General features: G+C 55.5%; 4 protein-coding genes across 4 annotated transcripts; 2 read left to right on the top strand and 2 right to left on the bottom strand.

The window, feature by feature from the left end:
- Nucleotides 1-1022: 1022 nt before the first annotated feature.
- On the top strand, nt 1023-1492 carry B0T15DRAFT_496642 (microtubule-associated protein CRIPT-domain-containing protein; the record flags this gene model as incomplete). Its single annotated transcript, XM_062867190.1, has 3 exons — nt 1023-1175; nt 1231-1354; nt 1413-1492. 3 exons carry the CDS (start codon nt 1023-1025, stop codon nt 1490-1492), a joined length of 357 nt encoding a protein of 118 aa, XP_062717948.1.
- Nucleotides 1493-1988: 496 nt separating this feature from the next.
- Nucleotides 1989-8038, bottom strand: B0T15DRAFT_487392 (uncharacterized protein; the record flags this gene model as incomplete). Its single annotated transcript, XM_062866432.1, has 8 exons — nt 1989-3185; nt 3945-4316; nt 4372-4440; nt 4500-5029; nt 5412; nt 5753-6001; nt 6548-7484; nt 7551-8038. 8 exons carry the CDS (start codon nt 8036-8038, stop codon nt 1989-1991), a joined length of 3843 nt encoding a protein of 1280 aa, XP_062717947.1.
- A 666-nt stretch (nt 8039-8704) lies between these two features.
- B0T15DRAFT_542141 (uncharacterized protein) lies at nt 8705-14875 on the bottom strand. Its single transcript, XM_062869911.1, has 3 exons — nt 14234-14875; nt 10080-14184; nt 8705-10025 (listed from the first exon to the last, which is right to left on the bottom strand). Exons 1-3 carry the CDS (start codon nt 14608-14610, stop codon nt 9120-9122), a joined length of 5388 nt encoding a protein of 1795 aa, XP_062717946.1. The 5' UTR covers nt 14611-14875; the 3' UTR covers nt 8705-9119.
- A 47-nt stretch (nt 14876-14922) lies between these two features.
- B0T15DRAFT_542140 (nucleolar complex-associated protein-domain-containing protein) lies at nt 14923-17462 on the top strand. Its single transcript, XM_062869910.1, has one exon. It carries the CDS (start codon nt 15070-15072, stop codon nt 17122-17124), a length of 2055 nt encoding a protein of 684 aa, XP_062717945.1. The 5' UTR covers nt 14923-15069; the 3' UTR covers nt 17125-17462.
- The last annotated feature ends 2085 nt before the right edge of the window (nt 17463-19547 follow it).

Here is a 19547-nt window from a genome sequence, read left to right as displayed (position 1 = left end):
CTAGTTAGCGGGTCGGACGGGACGCAGCGTCGTGTTCGATGCAAGCACAGCCTCGTTTCAACAGAAAGATTGCGAATTTCGGTCCTGGGCAGCAGCGCTTGCGCCTTGTCAGCCACAATCAGAACGCGCGCTGTTGGCCCTGCGCATTCAAAGCGCAAAATCTCGGCTGTTGAAGCCAATCGGACACAACCAGGGAATACTGTCAAGGAAGTTCTCCCTGGTTGCCTGGCTCGTTTGTAGTAGCTGGCGAAATCTGGTGCCCGAAAAACGAGAAATGATGATACGAGATGGTGTTTGTTAAAAGGTGCATTTGTCCCTTCATGCAGCTGCGAAGCAGGGGTCGGTCGATGCATGTAAGTATTGTAGGTACCTTAGGTACCAGGTAAGTCCGGTGTGGTTGGCTGCGCGCTGCATGTCACCTCCCACATGTCTGTGGCTGTAAATGCGAGTGGTCTAGGTAATTTACCGATTACAACAGTCCATTCATGGCCTCCCGAGCCTCCTTATCATGCTCGATCTTCTGTCTTCTAGCATACTCCCATGATGTGCAAGGAGGCATTGTCGGGCGCCTTCTATGTGTGAACTAGTATCCCAATACCCTGCAACAGGTGTGGTATCACATGCGGACAACTCGAGCAGTAACATACTGTATATGTGTATGTAACTTACTGTATGTACAATGTATCACCGGGAGGGATGGTGAAACCTGGGAAAGTCTGGTGGGGTTGATGCGCTAACGTCCGGGCCAGTGGTAATCGTATTGTATTGACTTGCAATTGTATAATACAATTTTGCATCGGTACTTACTTGTATCGTACCATACCTTACCGCATGTTGAGGTGACGAATCACCTACCTCAGCCACAGGACATTGCCTCATCTCGTCTTACAGGCTCAACGCCTCCTTTTCATTCAACGATTATCATTCGCCTCACATCCGTCTCATCACAGTTCAGTGCTATATCCCTGACTCGAAGCATATCAACGATCGATTGATAATCGCGAGAGCCCAAGCCCACCAGGATGGTTTGCGCCAAGTGCCAGAAACTTAACAAGACTACACTCGCCACACCGGGGGTAAAGAAGAAGAGCGAGATGTACTACGGCTCCCCAGCGTCTTCATCCACCTCGACTGGAAAGAAATCGGCTACGCTCGGACAGACGGGCATCTCTAAGGTGAGCATCTGACGCTACTTCTATTGCTGTTAGGACTTGCTGACCAAACTCTCAGAGCAAACTACTTTCCAAGACGGCAAAGAACCCATATGCTCAGTACTCGAGCTCCTGCACCCGGTGCAAGGCCAAAATCTCTCAGGGACACACATACTGCAATCAATGTGCCTACCGGTCAGACTGTGAGTTCGAGAGCCCCAAGAGTTGCCTGTTCCCGCCCGCTGACGACGATGCAAACAGCGTGCCACATCTGCGGCAAGTCAAACAAGCCAAAGTCAGCCGTGCCCACAGTAGATGGTCAGAAGCGCACTTTCAAATGAGCCAGATGCACCTAGTATTCCTCACAAATATCGGCGCCACTATCGCCGCTGCACCGCCCTCATAGCTGCAGACGCACACTGCAGACCGGGCGTTGCTCGAACGAACGAGCCTTGACCCTTCACCCAGTTTATCCCGCAAACACTGCCGCTTCAGTTGGTTTATCCCCCGCTTCCAAGACACATCCCTACCTGTTGGCCTCCGGAGGTGTGTTACTGTCGCAGACCAGTTCTGTCATCTTGTACTAAAATACCAAAGTCCCGGAAAGCCAGGATTAGATGGTGCCAAGTTGCCCTAATGTAAGGAGAGCGTGACGGCAATGCTGTTTACAGAAGATGCACTGTTAGCACAGAAGGGAGCTTGAACATACGAGGCGCACTCTCAAAACGCATATCAAGGGCAGCATCAAAAGAATGATTCCCAGACAGCCTCTCTTGTGGTTGTAATTCTGTCAGAGGTAATAGACTTTTTACCCACCAATCTGCCCTCACCGTATGATCAGATGGAAGCTTTCAGGGGCTGTCCCTTCAGGACGCCCTTCAGGAACTCCTCAATATACTGGTTCACCTCGGCTGGCTTCTCCCAAAGCGCCCAGTGACTGGAATCCACCTCCTTCTTCACGAGGTTCGGAACGTACTTCTCCATCCCAACTGCATACGACGGCAGCAGCGCTATATCCCTCAAGGCCACCACCATCAGCGAAGGCAGCGTGACCGTGGTCTTCCCCTTTTCCAGCAGCACCCGCTCCTCCTCGAAGTTGATTTTCCTCGTCTTATACCAGCGCAACCCTCCCTGGAGCCCGTGGTCTGCGTACTCGTCCAGATAATGGTCCAGCTCCTCCTTGCTCACCAGGGGACTCTCCCCTATCTGATCCGCCTCGAACTTGTCGAGGTACAATCCGTGCGCGGCGTCAAAGATGCGCTCCCCATCCTTCCGTGGCGCGCCCCACAGCATGTTGAAAAAGCCCCTGAGCTTCTCCCTGCCCACGACAGCCTTGTCGACCTCGGTGCCCTCCCACTGCAGCTGGTACCCGAAGCTGGGCATGCGCTTCACCATCTCCGCCGTGGGGACATAGACATCGCCGACGGGGAAGAAGGGCGTGCACACGCTGAAGACGCAGCGGAGCAGCTCCGGGTACCAGAGCGCGAAGCGCCACACCACCACGCCGCCCCAGTCGTGGCCGCCCAGCACGAACTTCTCGGGCTGCTCGTCGGCGCCCTTGCCCTGGACGTGGCTGACGAGGGCGACGAGGTCGTCGACCGCGCTCTTGAACGAGTAGGCCGCGAGCTCCTGCGGCGCGTCGGTGCGGCCGTAGCCGACCATGTCGGGCACGATGACGCGCAGGTTGAGCGACAGCAGGTGCGGCACCTGGTAGCGCCAGCCGAAGGCAAGGTCCGGGAAACCGTGGACCAGGAGGACCGTTGCGGCCGCCGGGGCGCCAGTGGACGGTTCGGCGAGCAGGTAGTGGTATGTCCTCTTGGAGGCGGGGATGGTGTAGGTGTGGTGCTGCACACGAGGGTCGGTCGGTGTGAGCTTGTCCACTTCGGAGGATGCCATGGTTGATGCAAGGGAGAAGAACTGGTTTGGTGTTGGCTTGTTTTTCCCCCCTTGAAGACTCGATGGGCCAGAGAAAGCTAATGTTGGGAAGAGTGTGGTCGGTGGGAGAGAATGCTCGAGTGCCCTGGGGAGTCGGATCTGAAGACTGAAATGAGATGAAGCCCTCGACCTCCTATATCATCTATATGTAACTCATAAGAGGGGTCGAATGTGGAACCTTCAAATCAGTTGCAGGAAAGACTCGGACTCCCACCGGATCAGGCCAGACACGAATCTGAGCGGTCACACACAAACAAGGAAGCAGGGTGAGATTCGACGCTGCGCAACCCCTCTATCCGTATCCCTCAGTCGCACTTTACCTAATAAGAAAAGCGAGGTTGCCGTATTACACGTGTATGTTTTACGGCGTATCCGTATGTACAGCTCACCGAACGACCTATGTGGGATTGCGTGAGGCCCGCAACGCAGGTATATCCTACTGTGTACAATAGTCCGAGGTAGTCGCACTCTCCAATGCCTACGACGTACATACGTCACTTTCCGTCGGCTTCCGGTGGAACCCTTCCGCCAAGAGAGCTCTCCCCGGGACCCGCGGGCACGCCGGCAGTGCGACCAACAAGCGAGGCATGCGACGGACCATTGGAACCTCGACATGGTTTGCTGTGCTATCTTCTCTTCTCAAAAACAAGCAGTGTGCTGCTTGGTTGAAGGGAATAGATCTAGGTACTATATTATCGCCGTTCTCTTGCCGACTTTGGATCTGGCGCTTGCCTCGGTACTTCCCACACCGAGTGCTACAGGAAAGTCGAGGAAATACAAAGCGGCCTGTACTTACAGCTTAGACAAGCATCGCAAAACGAAGCGAGTGGGTGTGAAAAAAGAACGTTAGTATATCACTATGTCCTCCTCGTCCTGCATCATCTCGTCCCCGTTCTCATCATGCTCCTTCTCATGGTCCGTCCGCGCCTTTGAAGGTGTTGCGGCCACAGTATCTGCGTTAGTATCTTGCGGTGGAAGTTCGGGCTCACCAATCGTGGCTTCTTTTGACCGCGGCTTCGCATCTGGCTCGGGTTCTGGCAACTGCTCCTCCTGCCGTGGAGGGGGAGGAGAGGGGGACCTAGGGGGAGGAGAAACGCCCAGCGCCTTGAATCGCTGCTCCTTGCGCGTCTTGAACTCACGCACTTCCTTCTCGATAATGTCCCGTGTAGCACGGATCTGGTCATTGACGATGTCCTCTTGCTCTCTACTGAGCTGCCAGGGCACGTAGTACTGGGGGATATGTCAGCCAAACTGATGGGCGACGAGATGGCGGCCCTGTACTTACGAGCTTCGGCTCGCTTTTGGTCTGCAGACTTTGCGCCATAGCCAACATTGTCGAGTGCCGGGTTTCCATCTACGGAACGCCGAGGTCAGCTGCGGATTGCAGGGAACAATGCACGCCCGGCTACATACCACCTGCTCGTCGAGTTTGATTTGCTCGATTTGCCGGGTCTTCTTCAACTGCTCCAGCCTTTCGGCTCTGCGTTTCTCGTCCTCGGCCCGCCGTTGCTGCGCCTTCTCCTGCTGTCGCCGCTCGATCTCCAGCCTCTTCTGTTGCTGAGGCCTTGACGTGGTCCGACTAATCGTGCTGACCAGGCTGCCAAACAATCGTTGACCCCGCTTCTTCTCCTCTAAACTGACGTTTCGGCGTATGGGAGGACCGCTTGGAGCTGATGGCCTTCGTGCTTCTGGTGAGCGCGGGGGCTCGGGCTCGGGCTCTCTCGGATCTGCTCTTGTAGGTGACATGGTGGAACCCGGTCCGGCTTGCTCCTCTTCAACAAGCGGTACATCCTTCGTTTGGCCCTCCTTCAACTCGCTGTCAACAGTGTTCAGTCGAGGCGCATTCTCGTCCCCGTCTCCCAGCCTGACGCGCTTGCCCGCGCCATCCTCCGAATTGCTCTCTGGCGAGGCTTTGCGCTTGTTTGTAACATGATCTTCCGGTTCTGCCATTTAGTCCTCCGGTGGATTGATGTGCCGTACGGGTGGTGAGATTGGACGGAGAGCTTCCACTACTCAAGCGTCTCGCGGGGTGCTGGTCGCGAAAGTCCTCTGTCGCGTCTCAATCTCAATTGAATAGTGTGACGGTGGAAGCGTGACTCTGCTTCCAATCGACTGCGGAATACGAGATATTCAGACGTCGAATCCTTAGTACTAAGCAGTGATCAATATCTGTAATTGTTCTTCCAGAAAGGTACAGACCAGATGAAGCGCCATTGTGAATCCGTTATCACAAACCACGGAAGCTCCTGTCGAGTTGCACGCACAATGGAACAATCGGGTGGATCCAGAGTCCAGACAGGGACTTATCCTGCATTTGACCCTAACCCTGGCCAGCCGTACGTAACGAAAACCCATGCGGAAATCCCTGGAAATACGCCACCTTGTGATATTTTACCTACTACCGTAATAAGTACATCTTGACCGCGACCAACACGCAAGCGCAACTCGCAGCTACAACGTTCGTATCTTAGACCCCACGACCCGATACTCAACCGGCCTGGCCTTTCATTTCTCTGTTTCGACCCCGAAACGCGCGCAGACAAGAAAACCATATCCAGCCCGTAACCATGTCTCGCCATCACCCGTACGTGATCCCGCCGCCTTCCCTCCTTCCCCTTTCCCTCCCATATGCCATGCTAACCGTCGTCCTCTCCTCATAAAGCGACCTTGTGATGTGCCGCAAACAATCTGGCATTGCCATCGGGCGGCTCTGCGACAAGTGCGACGGCAAGTGCCCCGTATGCGACTCGTACGTGCGGCCGACGACGCTCGTCCGGATATGTGACGAGTGCAGCTTCGGCAACTACCAGAACAAGTGCGTGGTCTGCGGTGGCGAGGGCATCTCGGACGCCTTCTACTGCTTTGAGTGCACACGCCTCGAGAAGGACCGGGATGGGTGTCCCAAGATCATCAACCTGGGCAGTTCCCGGACAGATGTAAGTCGCCATTCACGGTAGTATGGAACCCAAAGGCGGGAAAGCGCGCTGACATGTCTTCTCCTCGCAGCTATTCTACCAAAAGAAAACGAATCGGACAACGTTTTAGTGACGGAGTGGCCCGGGTCTGGGCGGTTGTTTCGTTCTCGTTTGTATCGATTTATCGGAAACGTTGGAGGGCATCCTGGCTTCGTGGATAACGGGGGTAGTCATTCAGGTTTGGCGGCGTTCAGGAGCTTATTAGGGACACTTTAGACGAGATATCAAGGAATACCCCGCGAATTTCTCCCAGATTGCTCGAATCTACCAACCGATACTATTTGAACTAGGATGTGTGAAGGCCTGGATAAACTGATACAATGTCGTCTCATACATTACCTATAGGTACAAAGGAAAGCAAATCAGCAGCCCAGCGCGCTGCCATCATAGCACCGACAAAGGAAAGTTGTTCCCCCGACCCCCCCCCCACCAAAAAAATAAAATTGACACCCGACGCGTCGCAGCTGCGGGTCAGATATAGCTGACCTTGGTGCCCATACCAGCCGTGGCTTTTATCTTGCCCCAGCTCAACCCCAAGACCCGGGCGATCCTCTCACGGAATCTTTTCCGGCTCAGCAACATGAGCAGCCCAATGACAAACGCCAACATCCGCAGCAGCACGTATGGGTTAGTCTTGAAGGCTCCAGCGACCTCGTCGACAAGCAACCGGAGGTTGTCCAAGACCACCGCTGCTCTTGACAGCAGCGTCGGCGTCGGTGCAGCAACGGCATTCCCGCTGCCTCTGGCTCCCCTTCCAGGCGCCGGCCCTCTCGGCCGTGACATACTACTACTGCCTGCGCTCGACTGGCTGCCAGGCGGTTTAGGTTTGCTCCTCGTCGTCGGCGGTGTGGCCGCTCGTTCATCAAGCCCAAAATCCCCTTCGGTCGCCTTAGCGGCGCTGCTCTCCGCCGCCTCCCTCTCCCTCTTCAACCGCTCCTCCTCCAGCCTTCTTTTCTCTCTTGCTTCGTTCTCAGCCCGCAGCCGCCTGGCCTCCTCGATGTCTCGACGTATCGCCTCTTCCCGCTTGAGCCGCTCCTCCTCTTCGTGGCGCTCTGCTGCAAGCTGCTCCTCCCGCAGACTGTCCAGGGCTTGGAGAAAAGCCTCGCGGCGCTCCTCGTCAAGGACCGGGCTCACGCTGATGAACTCGCGCGCGTAGTCCCACTCGCTGTTCCGTGGCAGGACGTGGAGGGTGTAGAGCTCGAGGATTTTGACGCGCGCGTTGAGATCGCGGGGTGTGTCGGCACCGCTGGGCCCGCCACGGGGGCGCTGTTTGCCGGCTGCTGGGGAGCTGTAGCGGCGCGGAGTGGATTCGGAGAAGCGGTCGGAGAGGTCCAGGTTCGGGCTGCGGGCCGCGGCCAGGTAATTTTCAAGACGTTTTTGATTGAGGATCTGATTCTTCGCGTGGGCCAGGAGAATGGTAGCTCTAAGATCGTCGTTAGATACGGCTCTGCATGTGTTAGAAAGGGTGATGGAACTCGAGCGAGCGTACAGGTTGATGACCACTTCTGCGTCAACGTCCCCTTCAACGCCATGGTATCCGTTGCGCACCACTTCCTCCCAAACCTCCCCCTCACGGACCTTGTGGCACAGGGCCCTCCATTCCTGCGTCCCAAACGCTTCCTTCCCCTCGTCCGAGTCAAGCTCCACGATCGCATTCAGGACGGTCAAGTAGAGACTCCACACTTTAACCTTGGATGAGCGGGACGCTTTGGCAACAGGCGCAGGCTCAAACGGGCCATTGGGATCGTCGGACGCGGGCGGGGTGACCAAGGGCAGAACTGTTGACAGTGCTTCGGGCAAACGACGCGTGAGGAAGAGCGTCGACGCCTGGCGATATGTCTTGGAGATGTGCGCAGCCGCAGCGTTGCGGCCGGTATGAGCAGGGGACGAGAGCGAGGAGATGGACGCAGAGAGCCCACGCGCCTTGGAAAGTGTGTCCGCCGCCGTATACAATGTATGGCCCGAATCCGACGCCATTGTGTAATCGTTGACAAGCTGCGTGCGTGTGCTTTCACGCGGCTTGGGGTATCGTCAAACGCCGAGTGAGGACTGACTGGAATCAAAACACAACGGCGCTGCGCTCTAGTGTCCAGCCATTGCGTCGCCAAAGGCGAGATATCACGCCTAAGTGGAGGGTGATTGATTAAGGTATCTCAAAAGCGCGCGAATAGGTCTAAAATCCCAGGCGGAGACACAACATGTGCCTGTTGACGGGACCTCTCGACTGCAATTGCTGATGGATCTTCTTTGAGCCTCGGCTTATCTGGGAACTGCCGACCGGGTCTAAGTGGGCCTCAATGCAAAGCTACCTTAGTTACTGCTGTTAACAGCGACCTCCTCAGCCTAGGTTCTCACATGCTACAACGTGTATTCTTTTATCGCCAAGGGCGATCCAGACACCCGTCTCTTCTCACATGAACCAGAGGACGCGGAGTTATGTATAAAGCATATCATACTCGTGCCTCTGAAAGGAATTGTCATTAGCGAAGCAGCTTGGTTGGATGTTGTCCTATGCAGTGCTTGACATTCTCTCGTGTTATGGTAGCCATTCCCAAGGGTCAATGTTACGGGTTAGGGTCCCGTCTGACCTCATTATCTTGCTGAGTTCTCGTCATCGCGCTCACTTCCGATATGACAGGACTGGGGGTGGCAGGAGATCCAGAAGACTTGCTTCAGTTAGTTCAGGTCCATGGATATACGACTGCTGCGGGTACCGCATCTACTGTATATCTTGTCCCTCGGACCGTTTCCATGGCAACGGGAACTATCCATCGCATCTTCCAGTTGCTACAGGTTGATGAGTAGGTGTCTCAGCAGATGTCACAGGTTGAACGTCAAAAAGGGGCTTCATATTATCACTCCAAAATGATGCACATGAGAGACTACTATACTTAGATGAGTCAGCGCAGATGCAAATGCATTTGTTTCCCTCCTTATTTAACGTTATCTCCAATCCGAGAAATCTTCTCTTCCACAATTCTCTTATCAACTACGCACCGCACCTCACCGCCCTTCTTACACCTAGCCAGGCACATACATAGTATGATATGCGCGCAACTCACTGCAACATCGAGTCCAAGCTCTCCCCCAGCTTCTCCTCAATTTCCACAATCCATCTGCTATTCTCCCGCTCCACCTCCTCATCGTCATCATCTTGGAGCTCACTGATGTATGGCAACATTTCTGGCAGCGCCTGCAGCCATTCCTCGCCCAACTTGCTCGTCAGTGCCTGCTGGCACCTGACAACCGCCAGTCTGACCGCCGCCTGGCCGCTGCGTAGGTGCTTCAGCAGCGCACCGTTGAGCTCCTTGTGATGCTCCTGCGAGTCGGCGGCGGCGGCCAGCTCCACGACCGCAGGAACCAGATGTTCGGTGGCATCAATGGCCCCGGCATGCAGGAATTGCTCGACCAGCACAGGTGCAACGGCACCAAAGTGAGCCGGCGCCTGCCAAAAGCCGTCCTGATCATGCTCGAAGCATTTAGCAAGCGTGGACAGGACGCGCTTCCAGAGCTCCTTCTCGGGGGCATCCTTGAACTCGGTCGCCGAGAGGACCTTGACGGCGCTCTCAACGATGTACGAGGCATAGCTGGTGACGATAGACTTCAAGTTGTCGAAGAAGGTGTTGAGGAAGCCATAGACAGCGTAGAGCCGTAGGGTTCGTCCAGCCGAATCATTCTTGGGGAGCCCGGTCCACGCCCACTCCATGAGCCTAGAGAAGACTGGCCGAAAGGCGGCATCGTTGAGCTTGTAGATCATCTTCAGCGCGTCGTCGTTGGTCTTGGTCTCGATTTCGTCCAGTTCGAATGAGCTGATGGAAGCCTTGACCTGCCCTAAAACCACCATCCGCCTGAGATCCAGAGAACTAAGGAGGATAGTCGAGAGCGAAGAAACGTTCCTGGCAACAACCGCCTTGGAGTGCTTGTCGAGCGCCATACCCAGGATCCGCAAGTATTCGGTGACAGCCTGCTCAGGTATTAGCGTGAAGACTTCATCGTAGCTTGGGTATAAGGCACTCACCGAGACACCGCAGCCGGCGGCGGAGCCCCAGTTCCGACTGAGGGCATTGTACAGGACCTTGGGGTCAACCAGCTTCGCCAGGAATTGAAGGCAGTGAGTCCGGTTGTCGTTCGATTCGTCATCCAGCTGCGCAGCCGCCGAGGCGTTGGAGCAAGCCAGCAGCCGGTCGAGGTAAGTACCCGTGATCATGTAGGGGATATGCTGAGCCAAGGCCGCCATGAAGGCATACGCAGCATTGTGGAGCTCAGCGTTGGGTTCCTCGCCGACCAAGCTATCCTCCAAATAGGCAAGTGCTTTGGGGATTGCGATGGGCAGAACGGGAACGATGCCATCCTGCAGGACATCCACGAGCGAGGCCAGGCAGAGCAAGGCCATGACCCGGAGGCTTTGTTCCGACTGGCCAAGGCAGTGGTCACCTGCAATGGTCGTAGCGGCGGCGGCGACCGCATCGAGATCTTTCTTACCGTACTTCTCCGAGATCTTATCGACACATGTGACCGCCGTGTGCTTGTAGTTCATGTCATCCGACTCCCGGATAACCGCAGTCAACTGCGGCAGAAAAGCGAGCAGGGCCTCCCTCGACTTCGGATCTGCAGTGCTCTCGCCATCAACCCGTAGTTCGAGGGCCCGCAGCACCTTCTGTCGAAGGCCGACATTCGGCCGGTCAAGCAACGCCTCTACGCTCTTGATGAATTCGGCTATCGAGAGCAGGTTCAGGAGATTAGACAGCGCGTCACCGCAGCGGCTGTAGAGGGCTTTCTTCATCTTGACCGTGCCGGCCAGCGACAGTATGCCCTCAAGAAGAGCGGCGTAGAGATCGCGAATCCTACCAGATTCCATGTCTTCTTTCTCGGCCAACTGCGTGATCTCCCGCTTCAGGCGCTTGTTCGCGAGCAGATATGGAAGCAGGTTTAGCTGCTTGGTGGCAACCCGATGAACATCTTTCTCTCCAGCCCCGTCGCTGCCAAGAAGGACGCTCGAAAGAGCAGGCTTCGGTTTGAAGATGTCACTGATAAGGTCCAGGAACTTGATGAGAGTCTGGAGCTGGGTTTCAACGGAGAAGGAGCTCATCATCTGTGTGGTGAACGAGATCATATTGTCCGTTGCCGCGTACCTGTCGACAAACATGGCGAGCACGGCGAAAAGGAAGTCATCCGGGCCTAGATTCTCCACAAGGGAGATGAAGAGGTCGTGTTTTCGGTGCGATGGTATGTGCTCATAGGCGGTCACGAAGCTGGCGAGGAGATCCTTGGTACTGGCCACTACGTTCCGACCTCTCTTGCGGAACGTGTCGATCAGCGGCGGGATGACTTCCTTGATGGTCTGGTTGACGACGTGAGCAGAATAATCATCAGCCTGCTTCAGGACCGAGCTGCCCATAAACGTGAATATCGGCATAACGCTTTGCAACACCACATCTGGGGCCGTGCGCGCGAGGCTGGCTACTAGAAGCAGTGCAGAGTTGATGACAGCGGGACTGGTGGATTTCTGGATGCATGTGGCCAGGATATCGCCATGGCCGACTGATGCGTCAATCGTCAGGTTCTTATTGTCTTTGTATGCCGGCATCATGGCAAGGAGACAGCTCAGCACTAAATTCTGGAGGTACCCTAATTCAGAGCCGATAAGCGTGCTGAGGTGATGGAGATCCGACAGCGTCGTGAAGAGGATCGGCAGTAATTCAGGATGGTCTGCCGGATTGGATTCTTGAACGAGCTCCAGGACGAAGGTAGTCTTGTTCAGAGCCGCCTTGAGCTCCGGACTGCTCTGCACGCCCACGCTCCGGCTCTGTTCCGTTGTGCTGACTCGTCTTCTCTTGTTCGCCGGTTTTTCGGTCGCAAGCTTGACGTCGTTTTGTAAGGAGTCGATAAGATCGAGCAGGATCTCCGTCGTGAGGTCCACCTTCCGTAGAAGCTCTGCAGCCTCCATAACGATGGAGCTTTGCTCCGCCGTGGATTGAGTCTGCGTGAGGCTGAACATTGAACGGGCCGTGAAGAACTTGATGTCCGATTTCAGCGATTGCCACACCTTGATGATGCGGCCAAAAATAGCCTGTACCAAGTTCGGCCTAAGCGCCGTTTTCGGGTCGCTGATCAGCTGGAAGAAGGTATCAAGGCCAGCGGCATGGTTCGGAATGACGACTTCAACGGCTGCCTCGTCGATGAGAGCCTCTTCCAGCGATTCTCGAGCAGCAAGCTGGGTAGCTTCCTCTGGGCTGATCGAAGCCCACCATCGAAGTAGGGGCAATAGAAGGTCTGTCCTGGAGGTACCGGATATGCTCCGTATTTGATTGAGTGGCCGAAGCAACCGGAGTTTGACGGTCAATAACGGTGTTTCTGTGGCATGGCCGCACAGGAATTTTAGCATGGAGAGTCTCGTGGCGTGAGAGAAACGACGCTGTTCGGCATCCTTCTTTGAAGAACTCTTCGGACTCTCGAGTGCGCTGACAAGGGCCGCTATAACATGGTCCTCGTGTAGCACAGACTCCTCTAGGCACGGAATGAGAACCGAGTGAACCAAAGATTCAAGGGCATCGTGGTCCAGCGCATTAGGGACACCGGCCTTGCCATACAGGTCCGTCGCCCCCCAGAGCTGCCTTGATCGCGCCGAGGATTTCTTGATTAGAGACCCCAGAACCGCGATAAGGTCGGCTGCAGCACGGCGGACCTTCCTTGCTGGGTCGCTTAGAGCAACAACGCAGTATGGGATCATAGCCTGGAAATCCTTGTCTGCGCAATCACTCTCCTTTAACCGGGACTTGACACGGTCCAGAGCCACCACCTTGGCCAGCGTAGGGAACGGCCCGCACCAGATCCGCAGATAGAAGCTGAAGTAAAATGGGTTGCTCGGAGCAACTGAACGGCTCAAGGCCGGTGCGGCATCGAACCTCTCAGAACTGTCCTCGATTGCGACCGCGGACAGGAAAACCATGCAGACATCGCTGAAGAAGGCGCTCGAACCCCGTGACAGACAGGAGCTTGTTGAAGGCTTCAGCTTCGATAAATCCTCAATTGCCGAATCCAGATCTGGCTGCCTGTCGACTGTCGCTGGAACCGTTTCTTCCTTCGCATGCTCCGGGCTGTGCTCAACCGCGAGCTTCGGGCGGAACACAGCTCCAAGCTTGAGTTCCAGTTCTTCAATGTTGAGATCAATCTCCTCAAGAGCAGCTCTGATGGCATCCCCGGCATCACCCCCCGCCTGCGACAAGCTGACTAGGGACGAGCCTAACTCTTTTCGAATACTGCCGTCCTCGTCGACACCGTCACTGACCTGATGGGCTGCCAGAAGCATGTATTTGTAGACAACTTTGATCTGCTTCTCCTGCAGCAGATTGGCCAAGAGGAGTGAATTGGCCGCAGGGAGACTTCGGACATCGCCCTTCTTGGACAATCTGTCAATGAAGGCGAGCGCCAGACCGTTCGCTAGCTTGTCAACCCTGTGCTCCCGGCCAATCTCAACCAGGGTTGGTACCAGATCCTGGACCTTCATGAGTGCCTTTGCCACACGGCCGGAGACCTGTTTCGCCGATCGGTGCTGGGCGAGGATGCAGAGGCACACAAGGCCCGGGCGATAGGTGTCAATGGTCCAGCCGTGGACTAGCTGTTCCATAAAAGCCGTGAGCGCACCGTCGTTCAGACTGCCCTTCGCTGCCAAAATCGCGACTATCATATAACTCGCGATTTGGATCCCAGGGACCTCTTTCATGACCATTGCCTCGCTCAGGACCGGCCCAAGCTGCTGGAGAAGGATGTGGTCGTTTGCCAGCTGGACACTCCTCCTGCCTGACCGCATCTTGTCCAACATGCCATTGACAGCTTCAGCCATGACGCCGGCCCAGAAAGACACCAGGCCCGGGTATTCCTGCCTGGCCCTGCATGACTCGAGAGTGTACTGAGAGATGGCGGACAGGAACTCGTGGCGGTTTGTTGCCTGCTGCACAATCGCAGCTCTCGGTGGGCTTGTCAAAGACCGGATGTAGGGATCCAGAAACCTGTACTCCAACGGAACATTTGCAGGAAGGATGGAAAGCAACGTAACGAAAGCAGGAATGGTATGATACGGCAGGAAAGTGGTGATCAAGGATGCGGTGTTGAACTCGTGGATTCTGGAGCCTGGTCAGCGACGTCTTGGGAATGTGAAAGCGCATCGCCTACCGAAACCGCCGAATCAACCATTCAACAGCCTTGATAGCAGGCATAAGTCGCAGCCGGCTCCCGACGAGGTGCAGGAACGAGTTCACCCGCTTGTCCAATGCCGCATTTTCCTCGGCGGTCATCTGCGTCCTGTCCGCTTCCTGACTCTGCTCACTGAACAACGTGGTGCCAAAGTGCGCAAAGCGCGAATCTAGACGGCAGAGTTCCTCGAAGCCCTCGTAGCATACTTGGTAAATCTCGGCGAAGGTTTGGCCGGCAGCGACCCGGGGCTCCCAGATTAAGGACTTGGAATGGGTGGCCTTGAGGGCCTTGGCGTTCAGGCTCGTCCGCGAGTTGGCTGCGATCTGCGCCAACTGCGCAGCCAGAGACGTCGCCATTTTGAGGCGGTTTCACCTCCCAGAGATCTGTACCCTTTTTTGCGACAGAGGAATCACCATTGGCGGGCTGCGGTCCTCACGAGCGGTGCTGAGATCCGATGTGTTTAACTGGCGATAGAACGTGTGGCAGCCGAACCACCGGAGAGAGATTATACGGCCGTGTCGTCGAAACCGGACAACAGGTTATTGGAGAGGCGTGAGACAGTTTTCGCGATGCGCTCCCAGCAAATCCATGGATATTCCTTCGCAGCGCTCTTGAAGCAGCATTGTCCAGAAATTTTTCTGGGTCAAAGGGACCGATAAGAGGCCAAGAGCCAATCAAACGTCACGGATAAATCCACTTGGCTATGGTGGGCTCATGATGGCCCCCATCTTGTAACGTTATCGACGTCGAAAAATTTCCTAACATTGCAGGCCAAGAGGACAGACAGCTCCTCTCCAAACCGCGGCACACATGCAATGGCTTCCCGCCCTTCGAAACGCAGAAGGGTAACGCCACCCGGGGAAGACGGGCACGAATCTACGAACAAAGACGCCAAGATCCAGAAGGCATTCTTCAAGAATGCCGCCAACTGGAATCTCGAACAAGACTACGAATCAAGGTCAAGGAAAGCCAAGAAGAAGGAAGCGAAGAAGAACGCCAGCGAAGGGGGAGGCAGACTTCCCGTGAAGACGGCCCAGGGGACATGGCAGGTTCAAGATGATGCAGACTCGATAGCGAGCGATGCCGACTGGCTTGAGAGTGAGGGAGACGAGGGTGGCATCGAGGAGCAGCCCGAGGCCGTTGTTCCAGAAGAACCCAAGATCCCCGAACGGGAACAAATCCGCAAGGCTCAGGAAGAGCTTGCGAAGATCGCAACGCAGCTAAACGAGGACCCGGAAGAGCATCCTGGCGCGTTCAAGGCATTGGCTCGCATCGGCGAGTCACCTATTCTCGCGATACAGAAGCTGTGCATCGTTACCCAGATGACGGTCTACAAAGATGTCATTCCTGGATATAGGATACGGCCCGCGACAGAGGAGGCAGCTGGGGAGAAGCTCTCAAAAGAAGTCCGGCGCTTGCGGACTTACGAACAAGCTCTAATATCGGGATATCATGGCTACATCAAGACTCTGGCACAGCACGCAGCTTCTCCGGGTTCGGAAACTCGGAAAGCGGGCCCTCCCATTTCAAGCATTGCCTTTACCTGTGCTTGCACACTGGTAAACGCGGTGCCTCATTTCAACTTCCGCGGTGATCTCTTGAGGATACTCGTGCGGAAACTGAGCAGCCGCAAGTTGGATGACGACTTCGTCAAGTGCCGGCAAACGCTGGAGACCTTGTTCCGGGACGATGAAGATGGAAAGGCCTCGATGGAAGCAGTCTCCTTGCTCTCGAAGATGATGAAGGCTCGCGAGTACCGCATTGACGAGAGTGTCCTCAACATGTTTTTACACCTTCGGTTGCTGTCCGAGTTTGCAGGCAAAGCTTCGCAAGATAAGGTCAGCCATCCCGGGAACCTGTCGAATGGCAAAAGGCCGAAAGGGAAGAGGGAGTTTCGGACTAAACGGGAACGGAAGCTGCTCAAGCAGCAGAAGGAAGCCGAGAAGGTGATGGCTCATGCCGATGCAACCGTCAGCCACGAAGAGCGGGAGCAAACGCAATCAGAGATTCTAAAGATCGTATTCGCTACATACTTCCGGATCCTGAAGATGCGCACGCCGCATCTCATGGGGGCGGTGCTTGAAGGCCTGGCCAAGTACGCGCACCTTATCAACCAAGACTTCTTCGGAGACCTCCTCGAGGCCCTTAAGGAGCTTATCCGGGAGAGCGAAAGTGCTGAAGATGGAGATGAGGGGGCGAGTGGCGAAGCTCAAGAAGAGGACGATCTCTCTGTCGTCCGCGACACCAGCAGAGAAGCCCTCCTCTGCACCGTCACCGCCTTCGCGCTGCTCGAAGGTCAGGACGCGCATAACGCCCGCTCCGACCTGCATCTCGACCTGTCCTTCTTTATCACAAACCTCTACCGCAGCCTCCTCAGCCTCTCCGTCAACCCCGACGTCGAATTAGGTGCCAGATCCCTACACCTGACCGACCCAAACGACGCCTCGTCGGGGAACCCTACCGAGCGGCGGAATAACAAGATCAACCTCCAGACCACGACCGTGCTCCTAATGCGCTGCCTCAGCGGCGTGCTCCTCCCGCCCTGGAACATCCGTTCGGTGCCGCCTTCACGCCTCGCGGCTTTCACGAAGCAGCTCATGTCAGTGGCGCTGCAGATGCCCGAGAAGTCGTGCCAGGCTGTGCTGGGCCTGCTGCACGATGTGTTGCACACCCACGGCCGCAAGATCAGCGCGTTGTGGAACACGGAGGAGCGAAAGGGCGACGGAACCTACAAACCCCTGAGCGAGACGGTGGAGGGGAGCAACCCATTTACGACTACGGTGTGGGAAGGAGAAATTCTCCGGAAGCATTACTGTCCCAAGGTTAGGGAGGAGTTGACGGCTATGGAGAAGGAGCTTAGAACGATCTAATCTCCGCCCAATCCCATTCTTTTCGTCCTTGATGAATCAGAAAGGGCGCCGTTCATGCGAACTCTCCGTCTCCAAGATTGTTGTCAGGTGTGGGAGCCTTGAGCGTATTGATACCCCTGAGCGGACGGAGTGTGTGAGGGTCATTAACTGGTTCAACTATCGCATCCATCAGGCATAGTTAGCTGCCCCAATAAAGTTACCTTCTCGCTTGTTGGTCCCCTCGGGTTCGTCGTCGTCCTACCACATGTTGGGCAAGATGCGGTCAGGCAGGAGGAGTGTCCAGACGGAGAGGTTCCGACTCGCCCGGTCATGATATGTCGTACCCTTGTACAATATGTACCTACGCAACATCGCTTGCTACTCATGTACGTACCGGCTGTCCTGTCGGTATGTACTGTGTAGTGTAGTGTTGTAATCATCTCTCTGTTTTGGTTGCAGAATGCTGCTTAAACTCTTAAAAAAAAACGCGTTTGCCGAGTACAACGTTGGCAGGGGAGCTCAGGGGTAAAGACGGGTTTCGGTCCGCATCTGGTAAAGGATCATGCTCAAGTCACTGGTGACTGCCCTCTGTCTTCCGTCTTCGGTTCCTGACTTCCTGTCAAGCATCCCAACCGCAAAATTTGGAGTCCAAATACGGAACTACAGACAGTGCAGCATCATTACGATTAGCACCCAACCATGTGTGTTATCAATGTAACATAAACACAATGGTGAGCAACAGCCGATCTAGCCGGTAGAGAAGGGTAACTGCGCCGTCAGCATTATGCGTAGGTAAGGTAGTTATGATAAGTTTACTCCGTACGGCTGATCACATCGTGATGCGCGGAGAGCAGGAGGCCAGCATCTCAGACTGGGCAACGCGCTATCTCTCTACCATTCTGCAGGTACGCGGTCATGGAGTCATGGACTAATTCCCGTGGGAACTATTTTGTCCCCCTACATACATACGACAGGCGAATAGCTTGAGCTGGAGTCAAGATCAGACCCCGCCAGTCGGGGCTCGGGAGGCAACTGTTGGACAGGGCCGGACCAGGCTCGGCCGGCTGTGAGCAGGATCTTCGGGCGCTCAGTCATGTCGGTACACAGTAACGTCGGGGTAGGTAAACTGACATTGGAGCGCCGGGGTAGCTCCTTGTAGCTCATTGCCACTGTGCCACCCTCACGCTGCTCCGTCCGACCGCCCCAGGACAAAGCTCCGGCCCCTGGACCATGCAGGATGAGTGAGCAGGGCGGGAATCGGCCACCAGGACGACGGTAGTTTCCGTGGGAAGGGCCGGTTCAAGCTGGTCGATCTGTGGATGGTCTTATATCTTTGGATGCTGATTAGAGATGTTGGTAGGTGCAGGTAGGTATGCAGGTACGAGCCTACGAGTTCGCTGCTGGCCGTCATATACAATACCAGATACAAGAAATGTAGTGTATCGATTTACCTTCCGATACAGATGTACGATACGAAAACGTTACTCAGCAGACTGAGCCCGCTAGCCAGCGCGCACCGACTCAGGCCTCATGCATCCCAGAGACCCAGGCACACGGTGACAGTGAAGCTTCAAGCTTTGGAACTTCACCTATCCATTGGGTCACCTCGACGTCCTGTTCCTGTGTATATGAACGAAATTATTATCAGGACAAAGTCAATTCGCCGGAAACTCAGAGCTGCTCGGTAACCGCAAGTATCCTAGGCTACGGAGGTACCCGGCTGGCACACCTTAACCCGGGTTCGGACCCCGGACCGGTCGGCATGGTGCGTCGTCTGATGAATTCAAGCCGGCTCCCGTGTCTAGGCGGTGGTCCAGGCACATGCCGCTTTTCTGGAAGAAGTTGCGACATTGTTGTCAAGTTTCATCTCTTTCCCTGATCCCTGAGTCCCCATCACGAAAGCGCACCAGCGCTTGTTTCGGACTCTGCACCCACGCGAATCTGGCTGAATTTGGACATCAGCCGTTCCCCTCGCGGTAAGTCAGACAGGCTAACGGGGCTACCCCGCTCTCTTTCTGCGGTAGAGACCGAGCGGCGCCCTGCTTCTCGAATCTCGACTCCTTGGTGTTGTTGTTGTTGCTGCAAGGATACGATGAGGTCACGCCTGAGCTCTCTGCTCAGGGGTGCTTTTGTTTCTGCTCCGCACAGACATCCTGTGTACCTATCGAGCCTACCTAGTGTACAGCTTAACGAGGTTCGCCCCGCTCATGCAGTCTGCCAGGAACACCAATTGAATCTCTGCTGCAGGTAGCGGGCCGAATACCAAACGGCATTGGAAATACGACGACGTTGTCCAGGTTCAGGTGGTTTGGGCTCCGCTTGTGCTGGAACCACCTTCTCTCTAGCGGAGCACCGTTCGGGCTCCGAGCCTCCTCGAGATCTGCTACCAGCCACCAGCCACCAGCTCGGAAGGAAGCGCCGACTCAACAGCAAGAGGACGTCGT

The sequence above is a fragment of the Chaetomium strumarium genome, assembly GCF_033439665.1.
Source record: "Chaetomium strumarium strain CBS 333.67 chromosome Unknown B0T15scaffold_7, whole genome shotgun sequence".
NCBI lineage: Eukaryota > Fungi > Ascomycota > Sordariomycetes > Sordariales > Chaetomiaceae > Chaetomium > Chaetomium strumarium.
This window is presented reverse-complemented; position numbering and strand designations above follow the sequence as displayed.

Bases quoted from the DNA above. Each gene is read 5' to 3' on its own strand.
- B0T15DRAFT_542141 (XM_062869911.1), bottom strand. From the start codon at position 14,610: ATGGCGACGTCTCTGGCTGCGCAGTTGGCGCAGATCGCAGCCAACTCG. The intron at 14,185-14,233 runs GTAGGCGATGCG...ACCAGGCTCCAG, and splicing joins TGGTTGATTCGGCGGTTTCG to AATCCACGAGTTCAACACCG. The intron at 10,026-10,079 runs GTGAGTGCCTTA...ATACCTGAGCAG, and splicing joins CCGCCGGCTGCGGTGTCTCG to GCTGTCACCGAATACTTGCG.
- B0T15DRAFT_542140 (XM_062869910.1), top strand. From the start codon at position 15,070: ATGGCTTCCCGCCCTTCGAAACGCAGAAGGGTAACGCCACCCGGGGAA.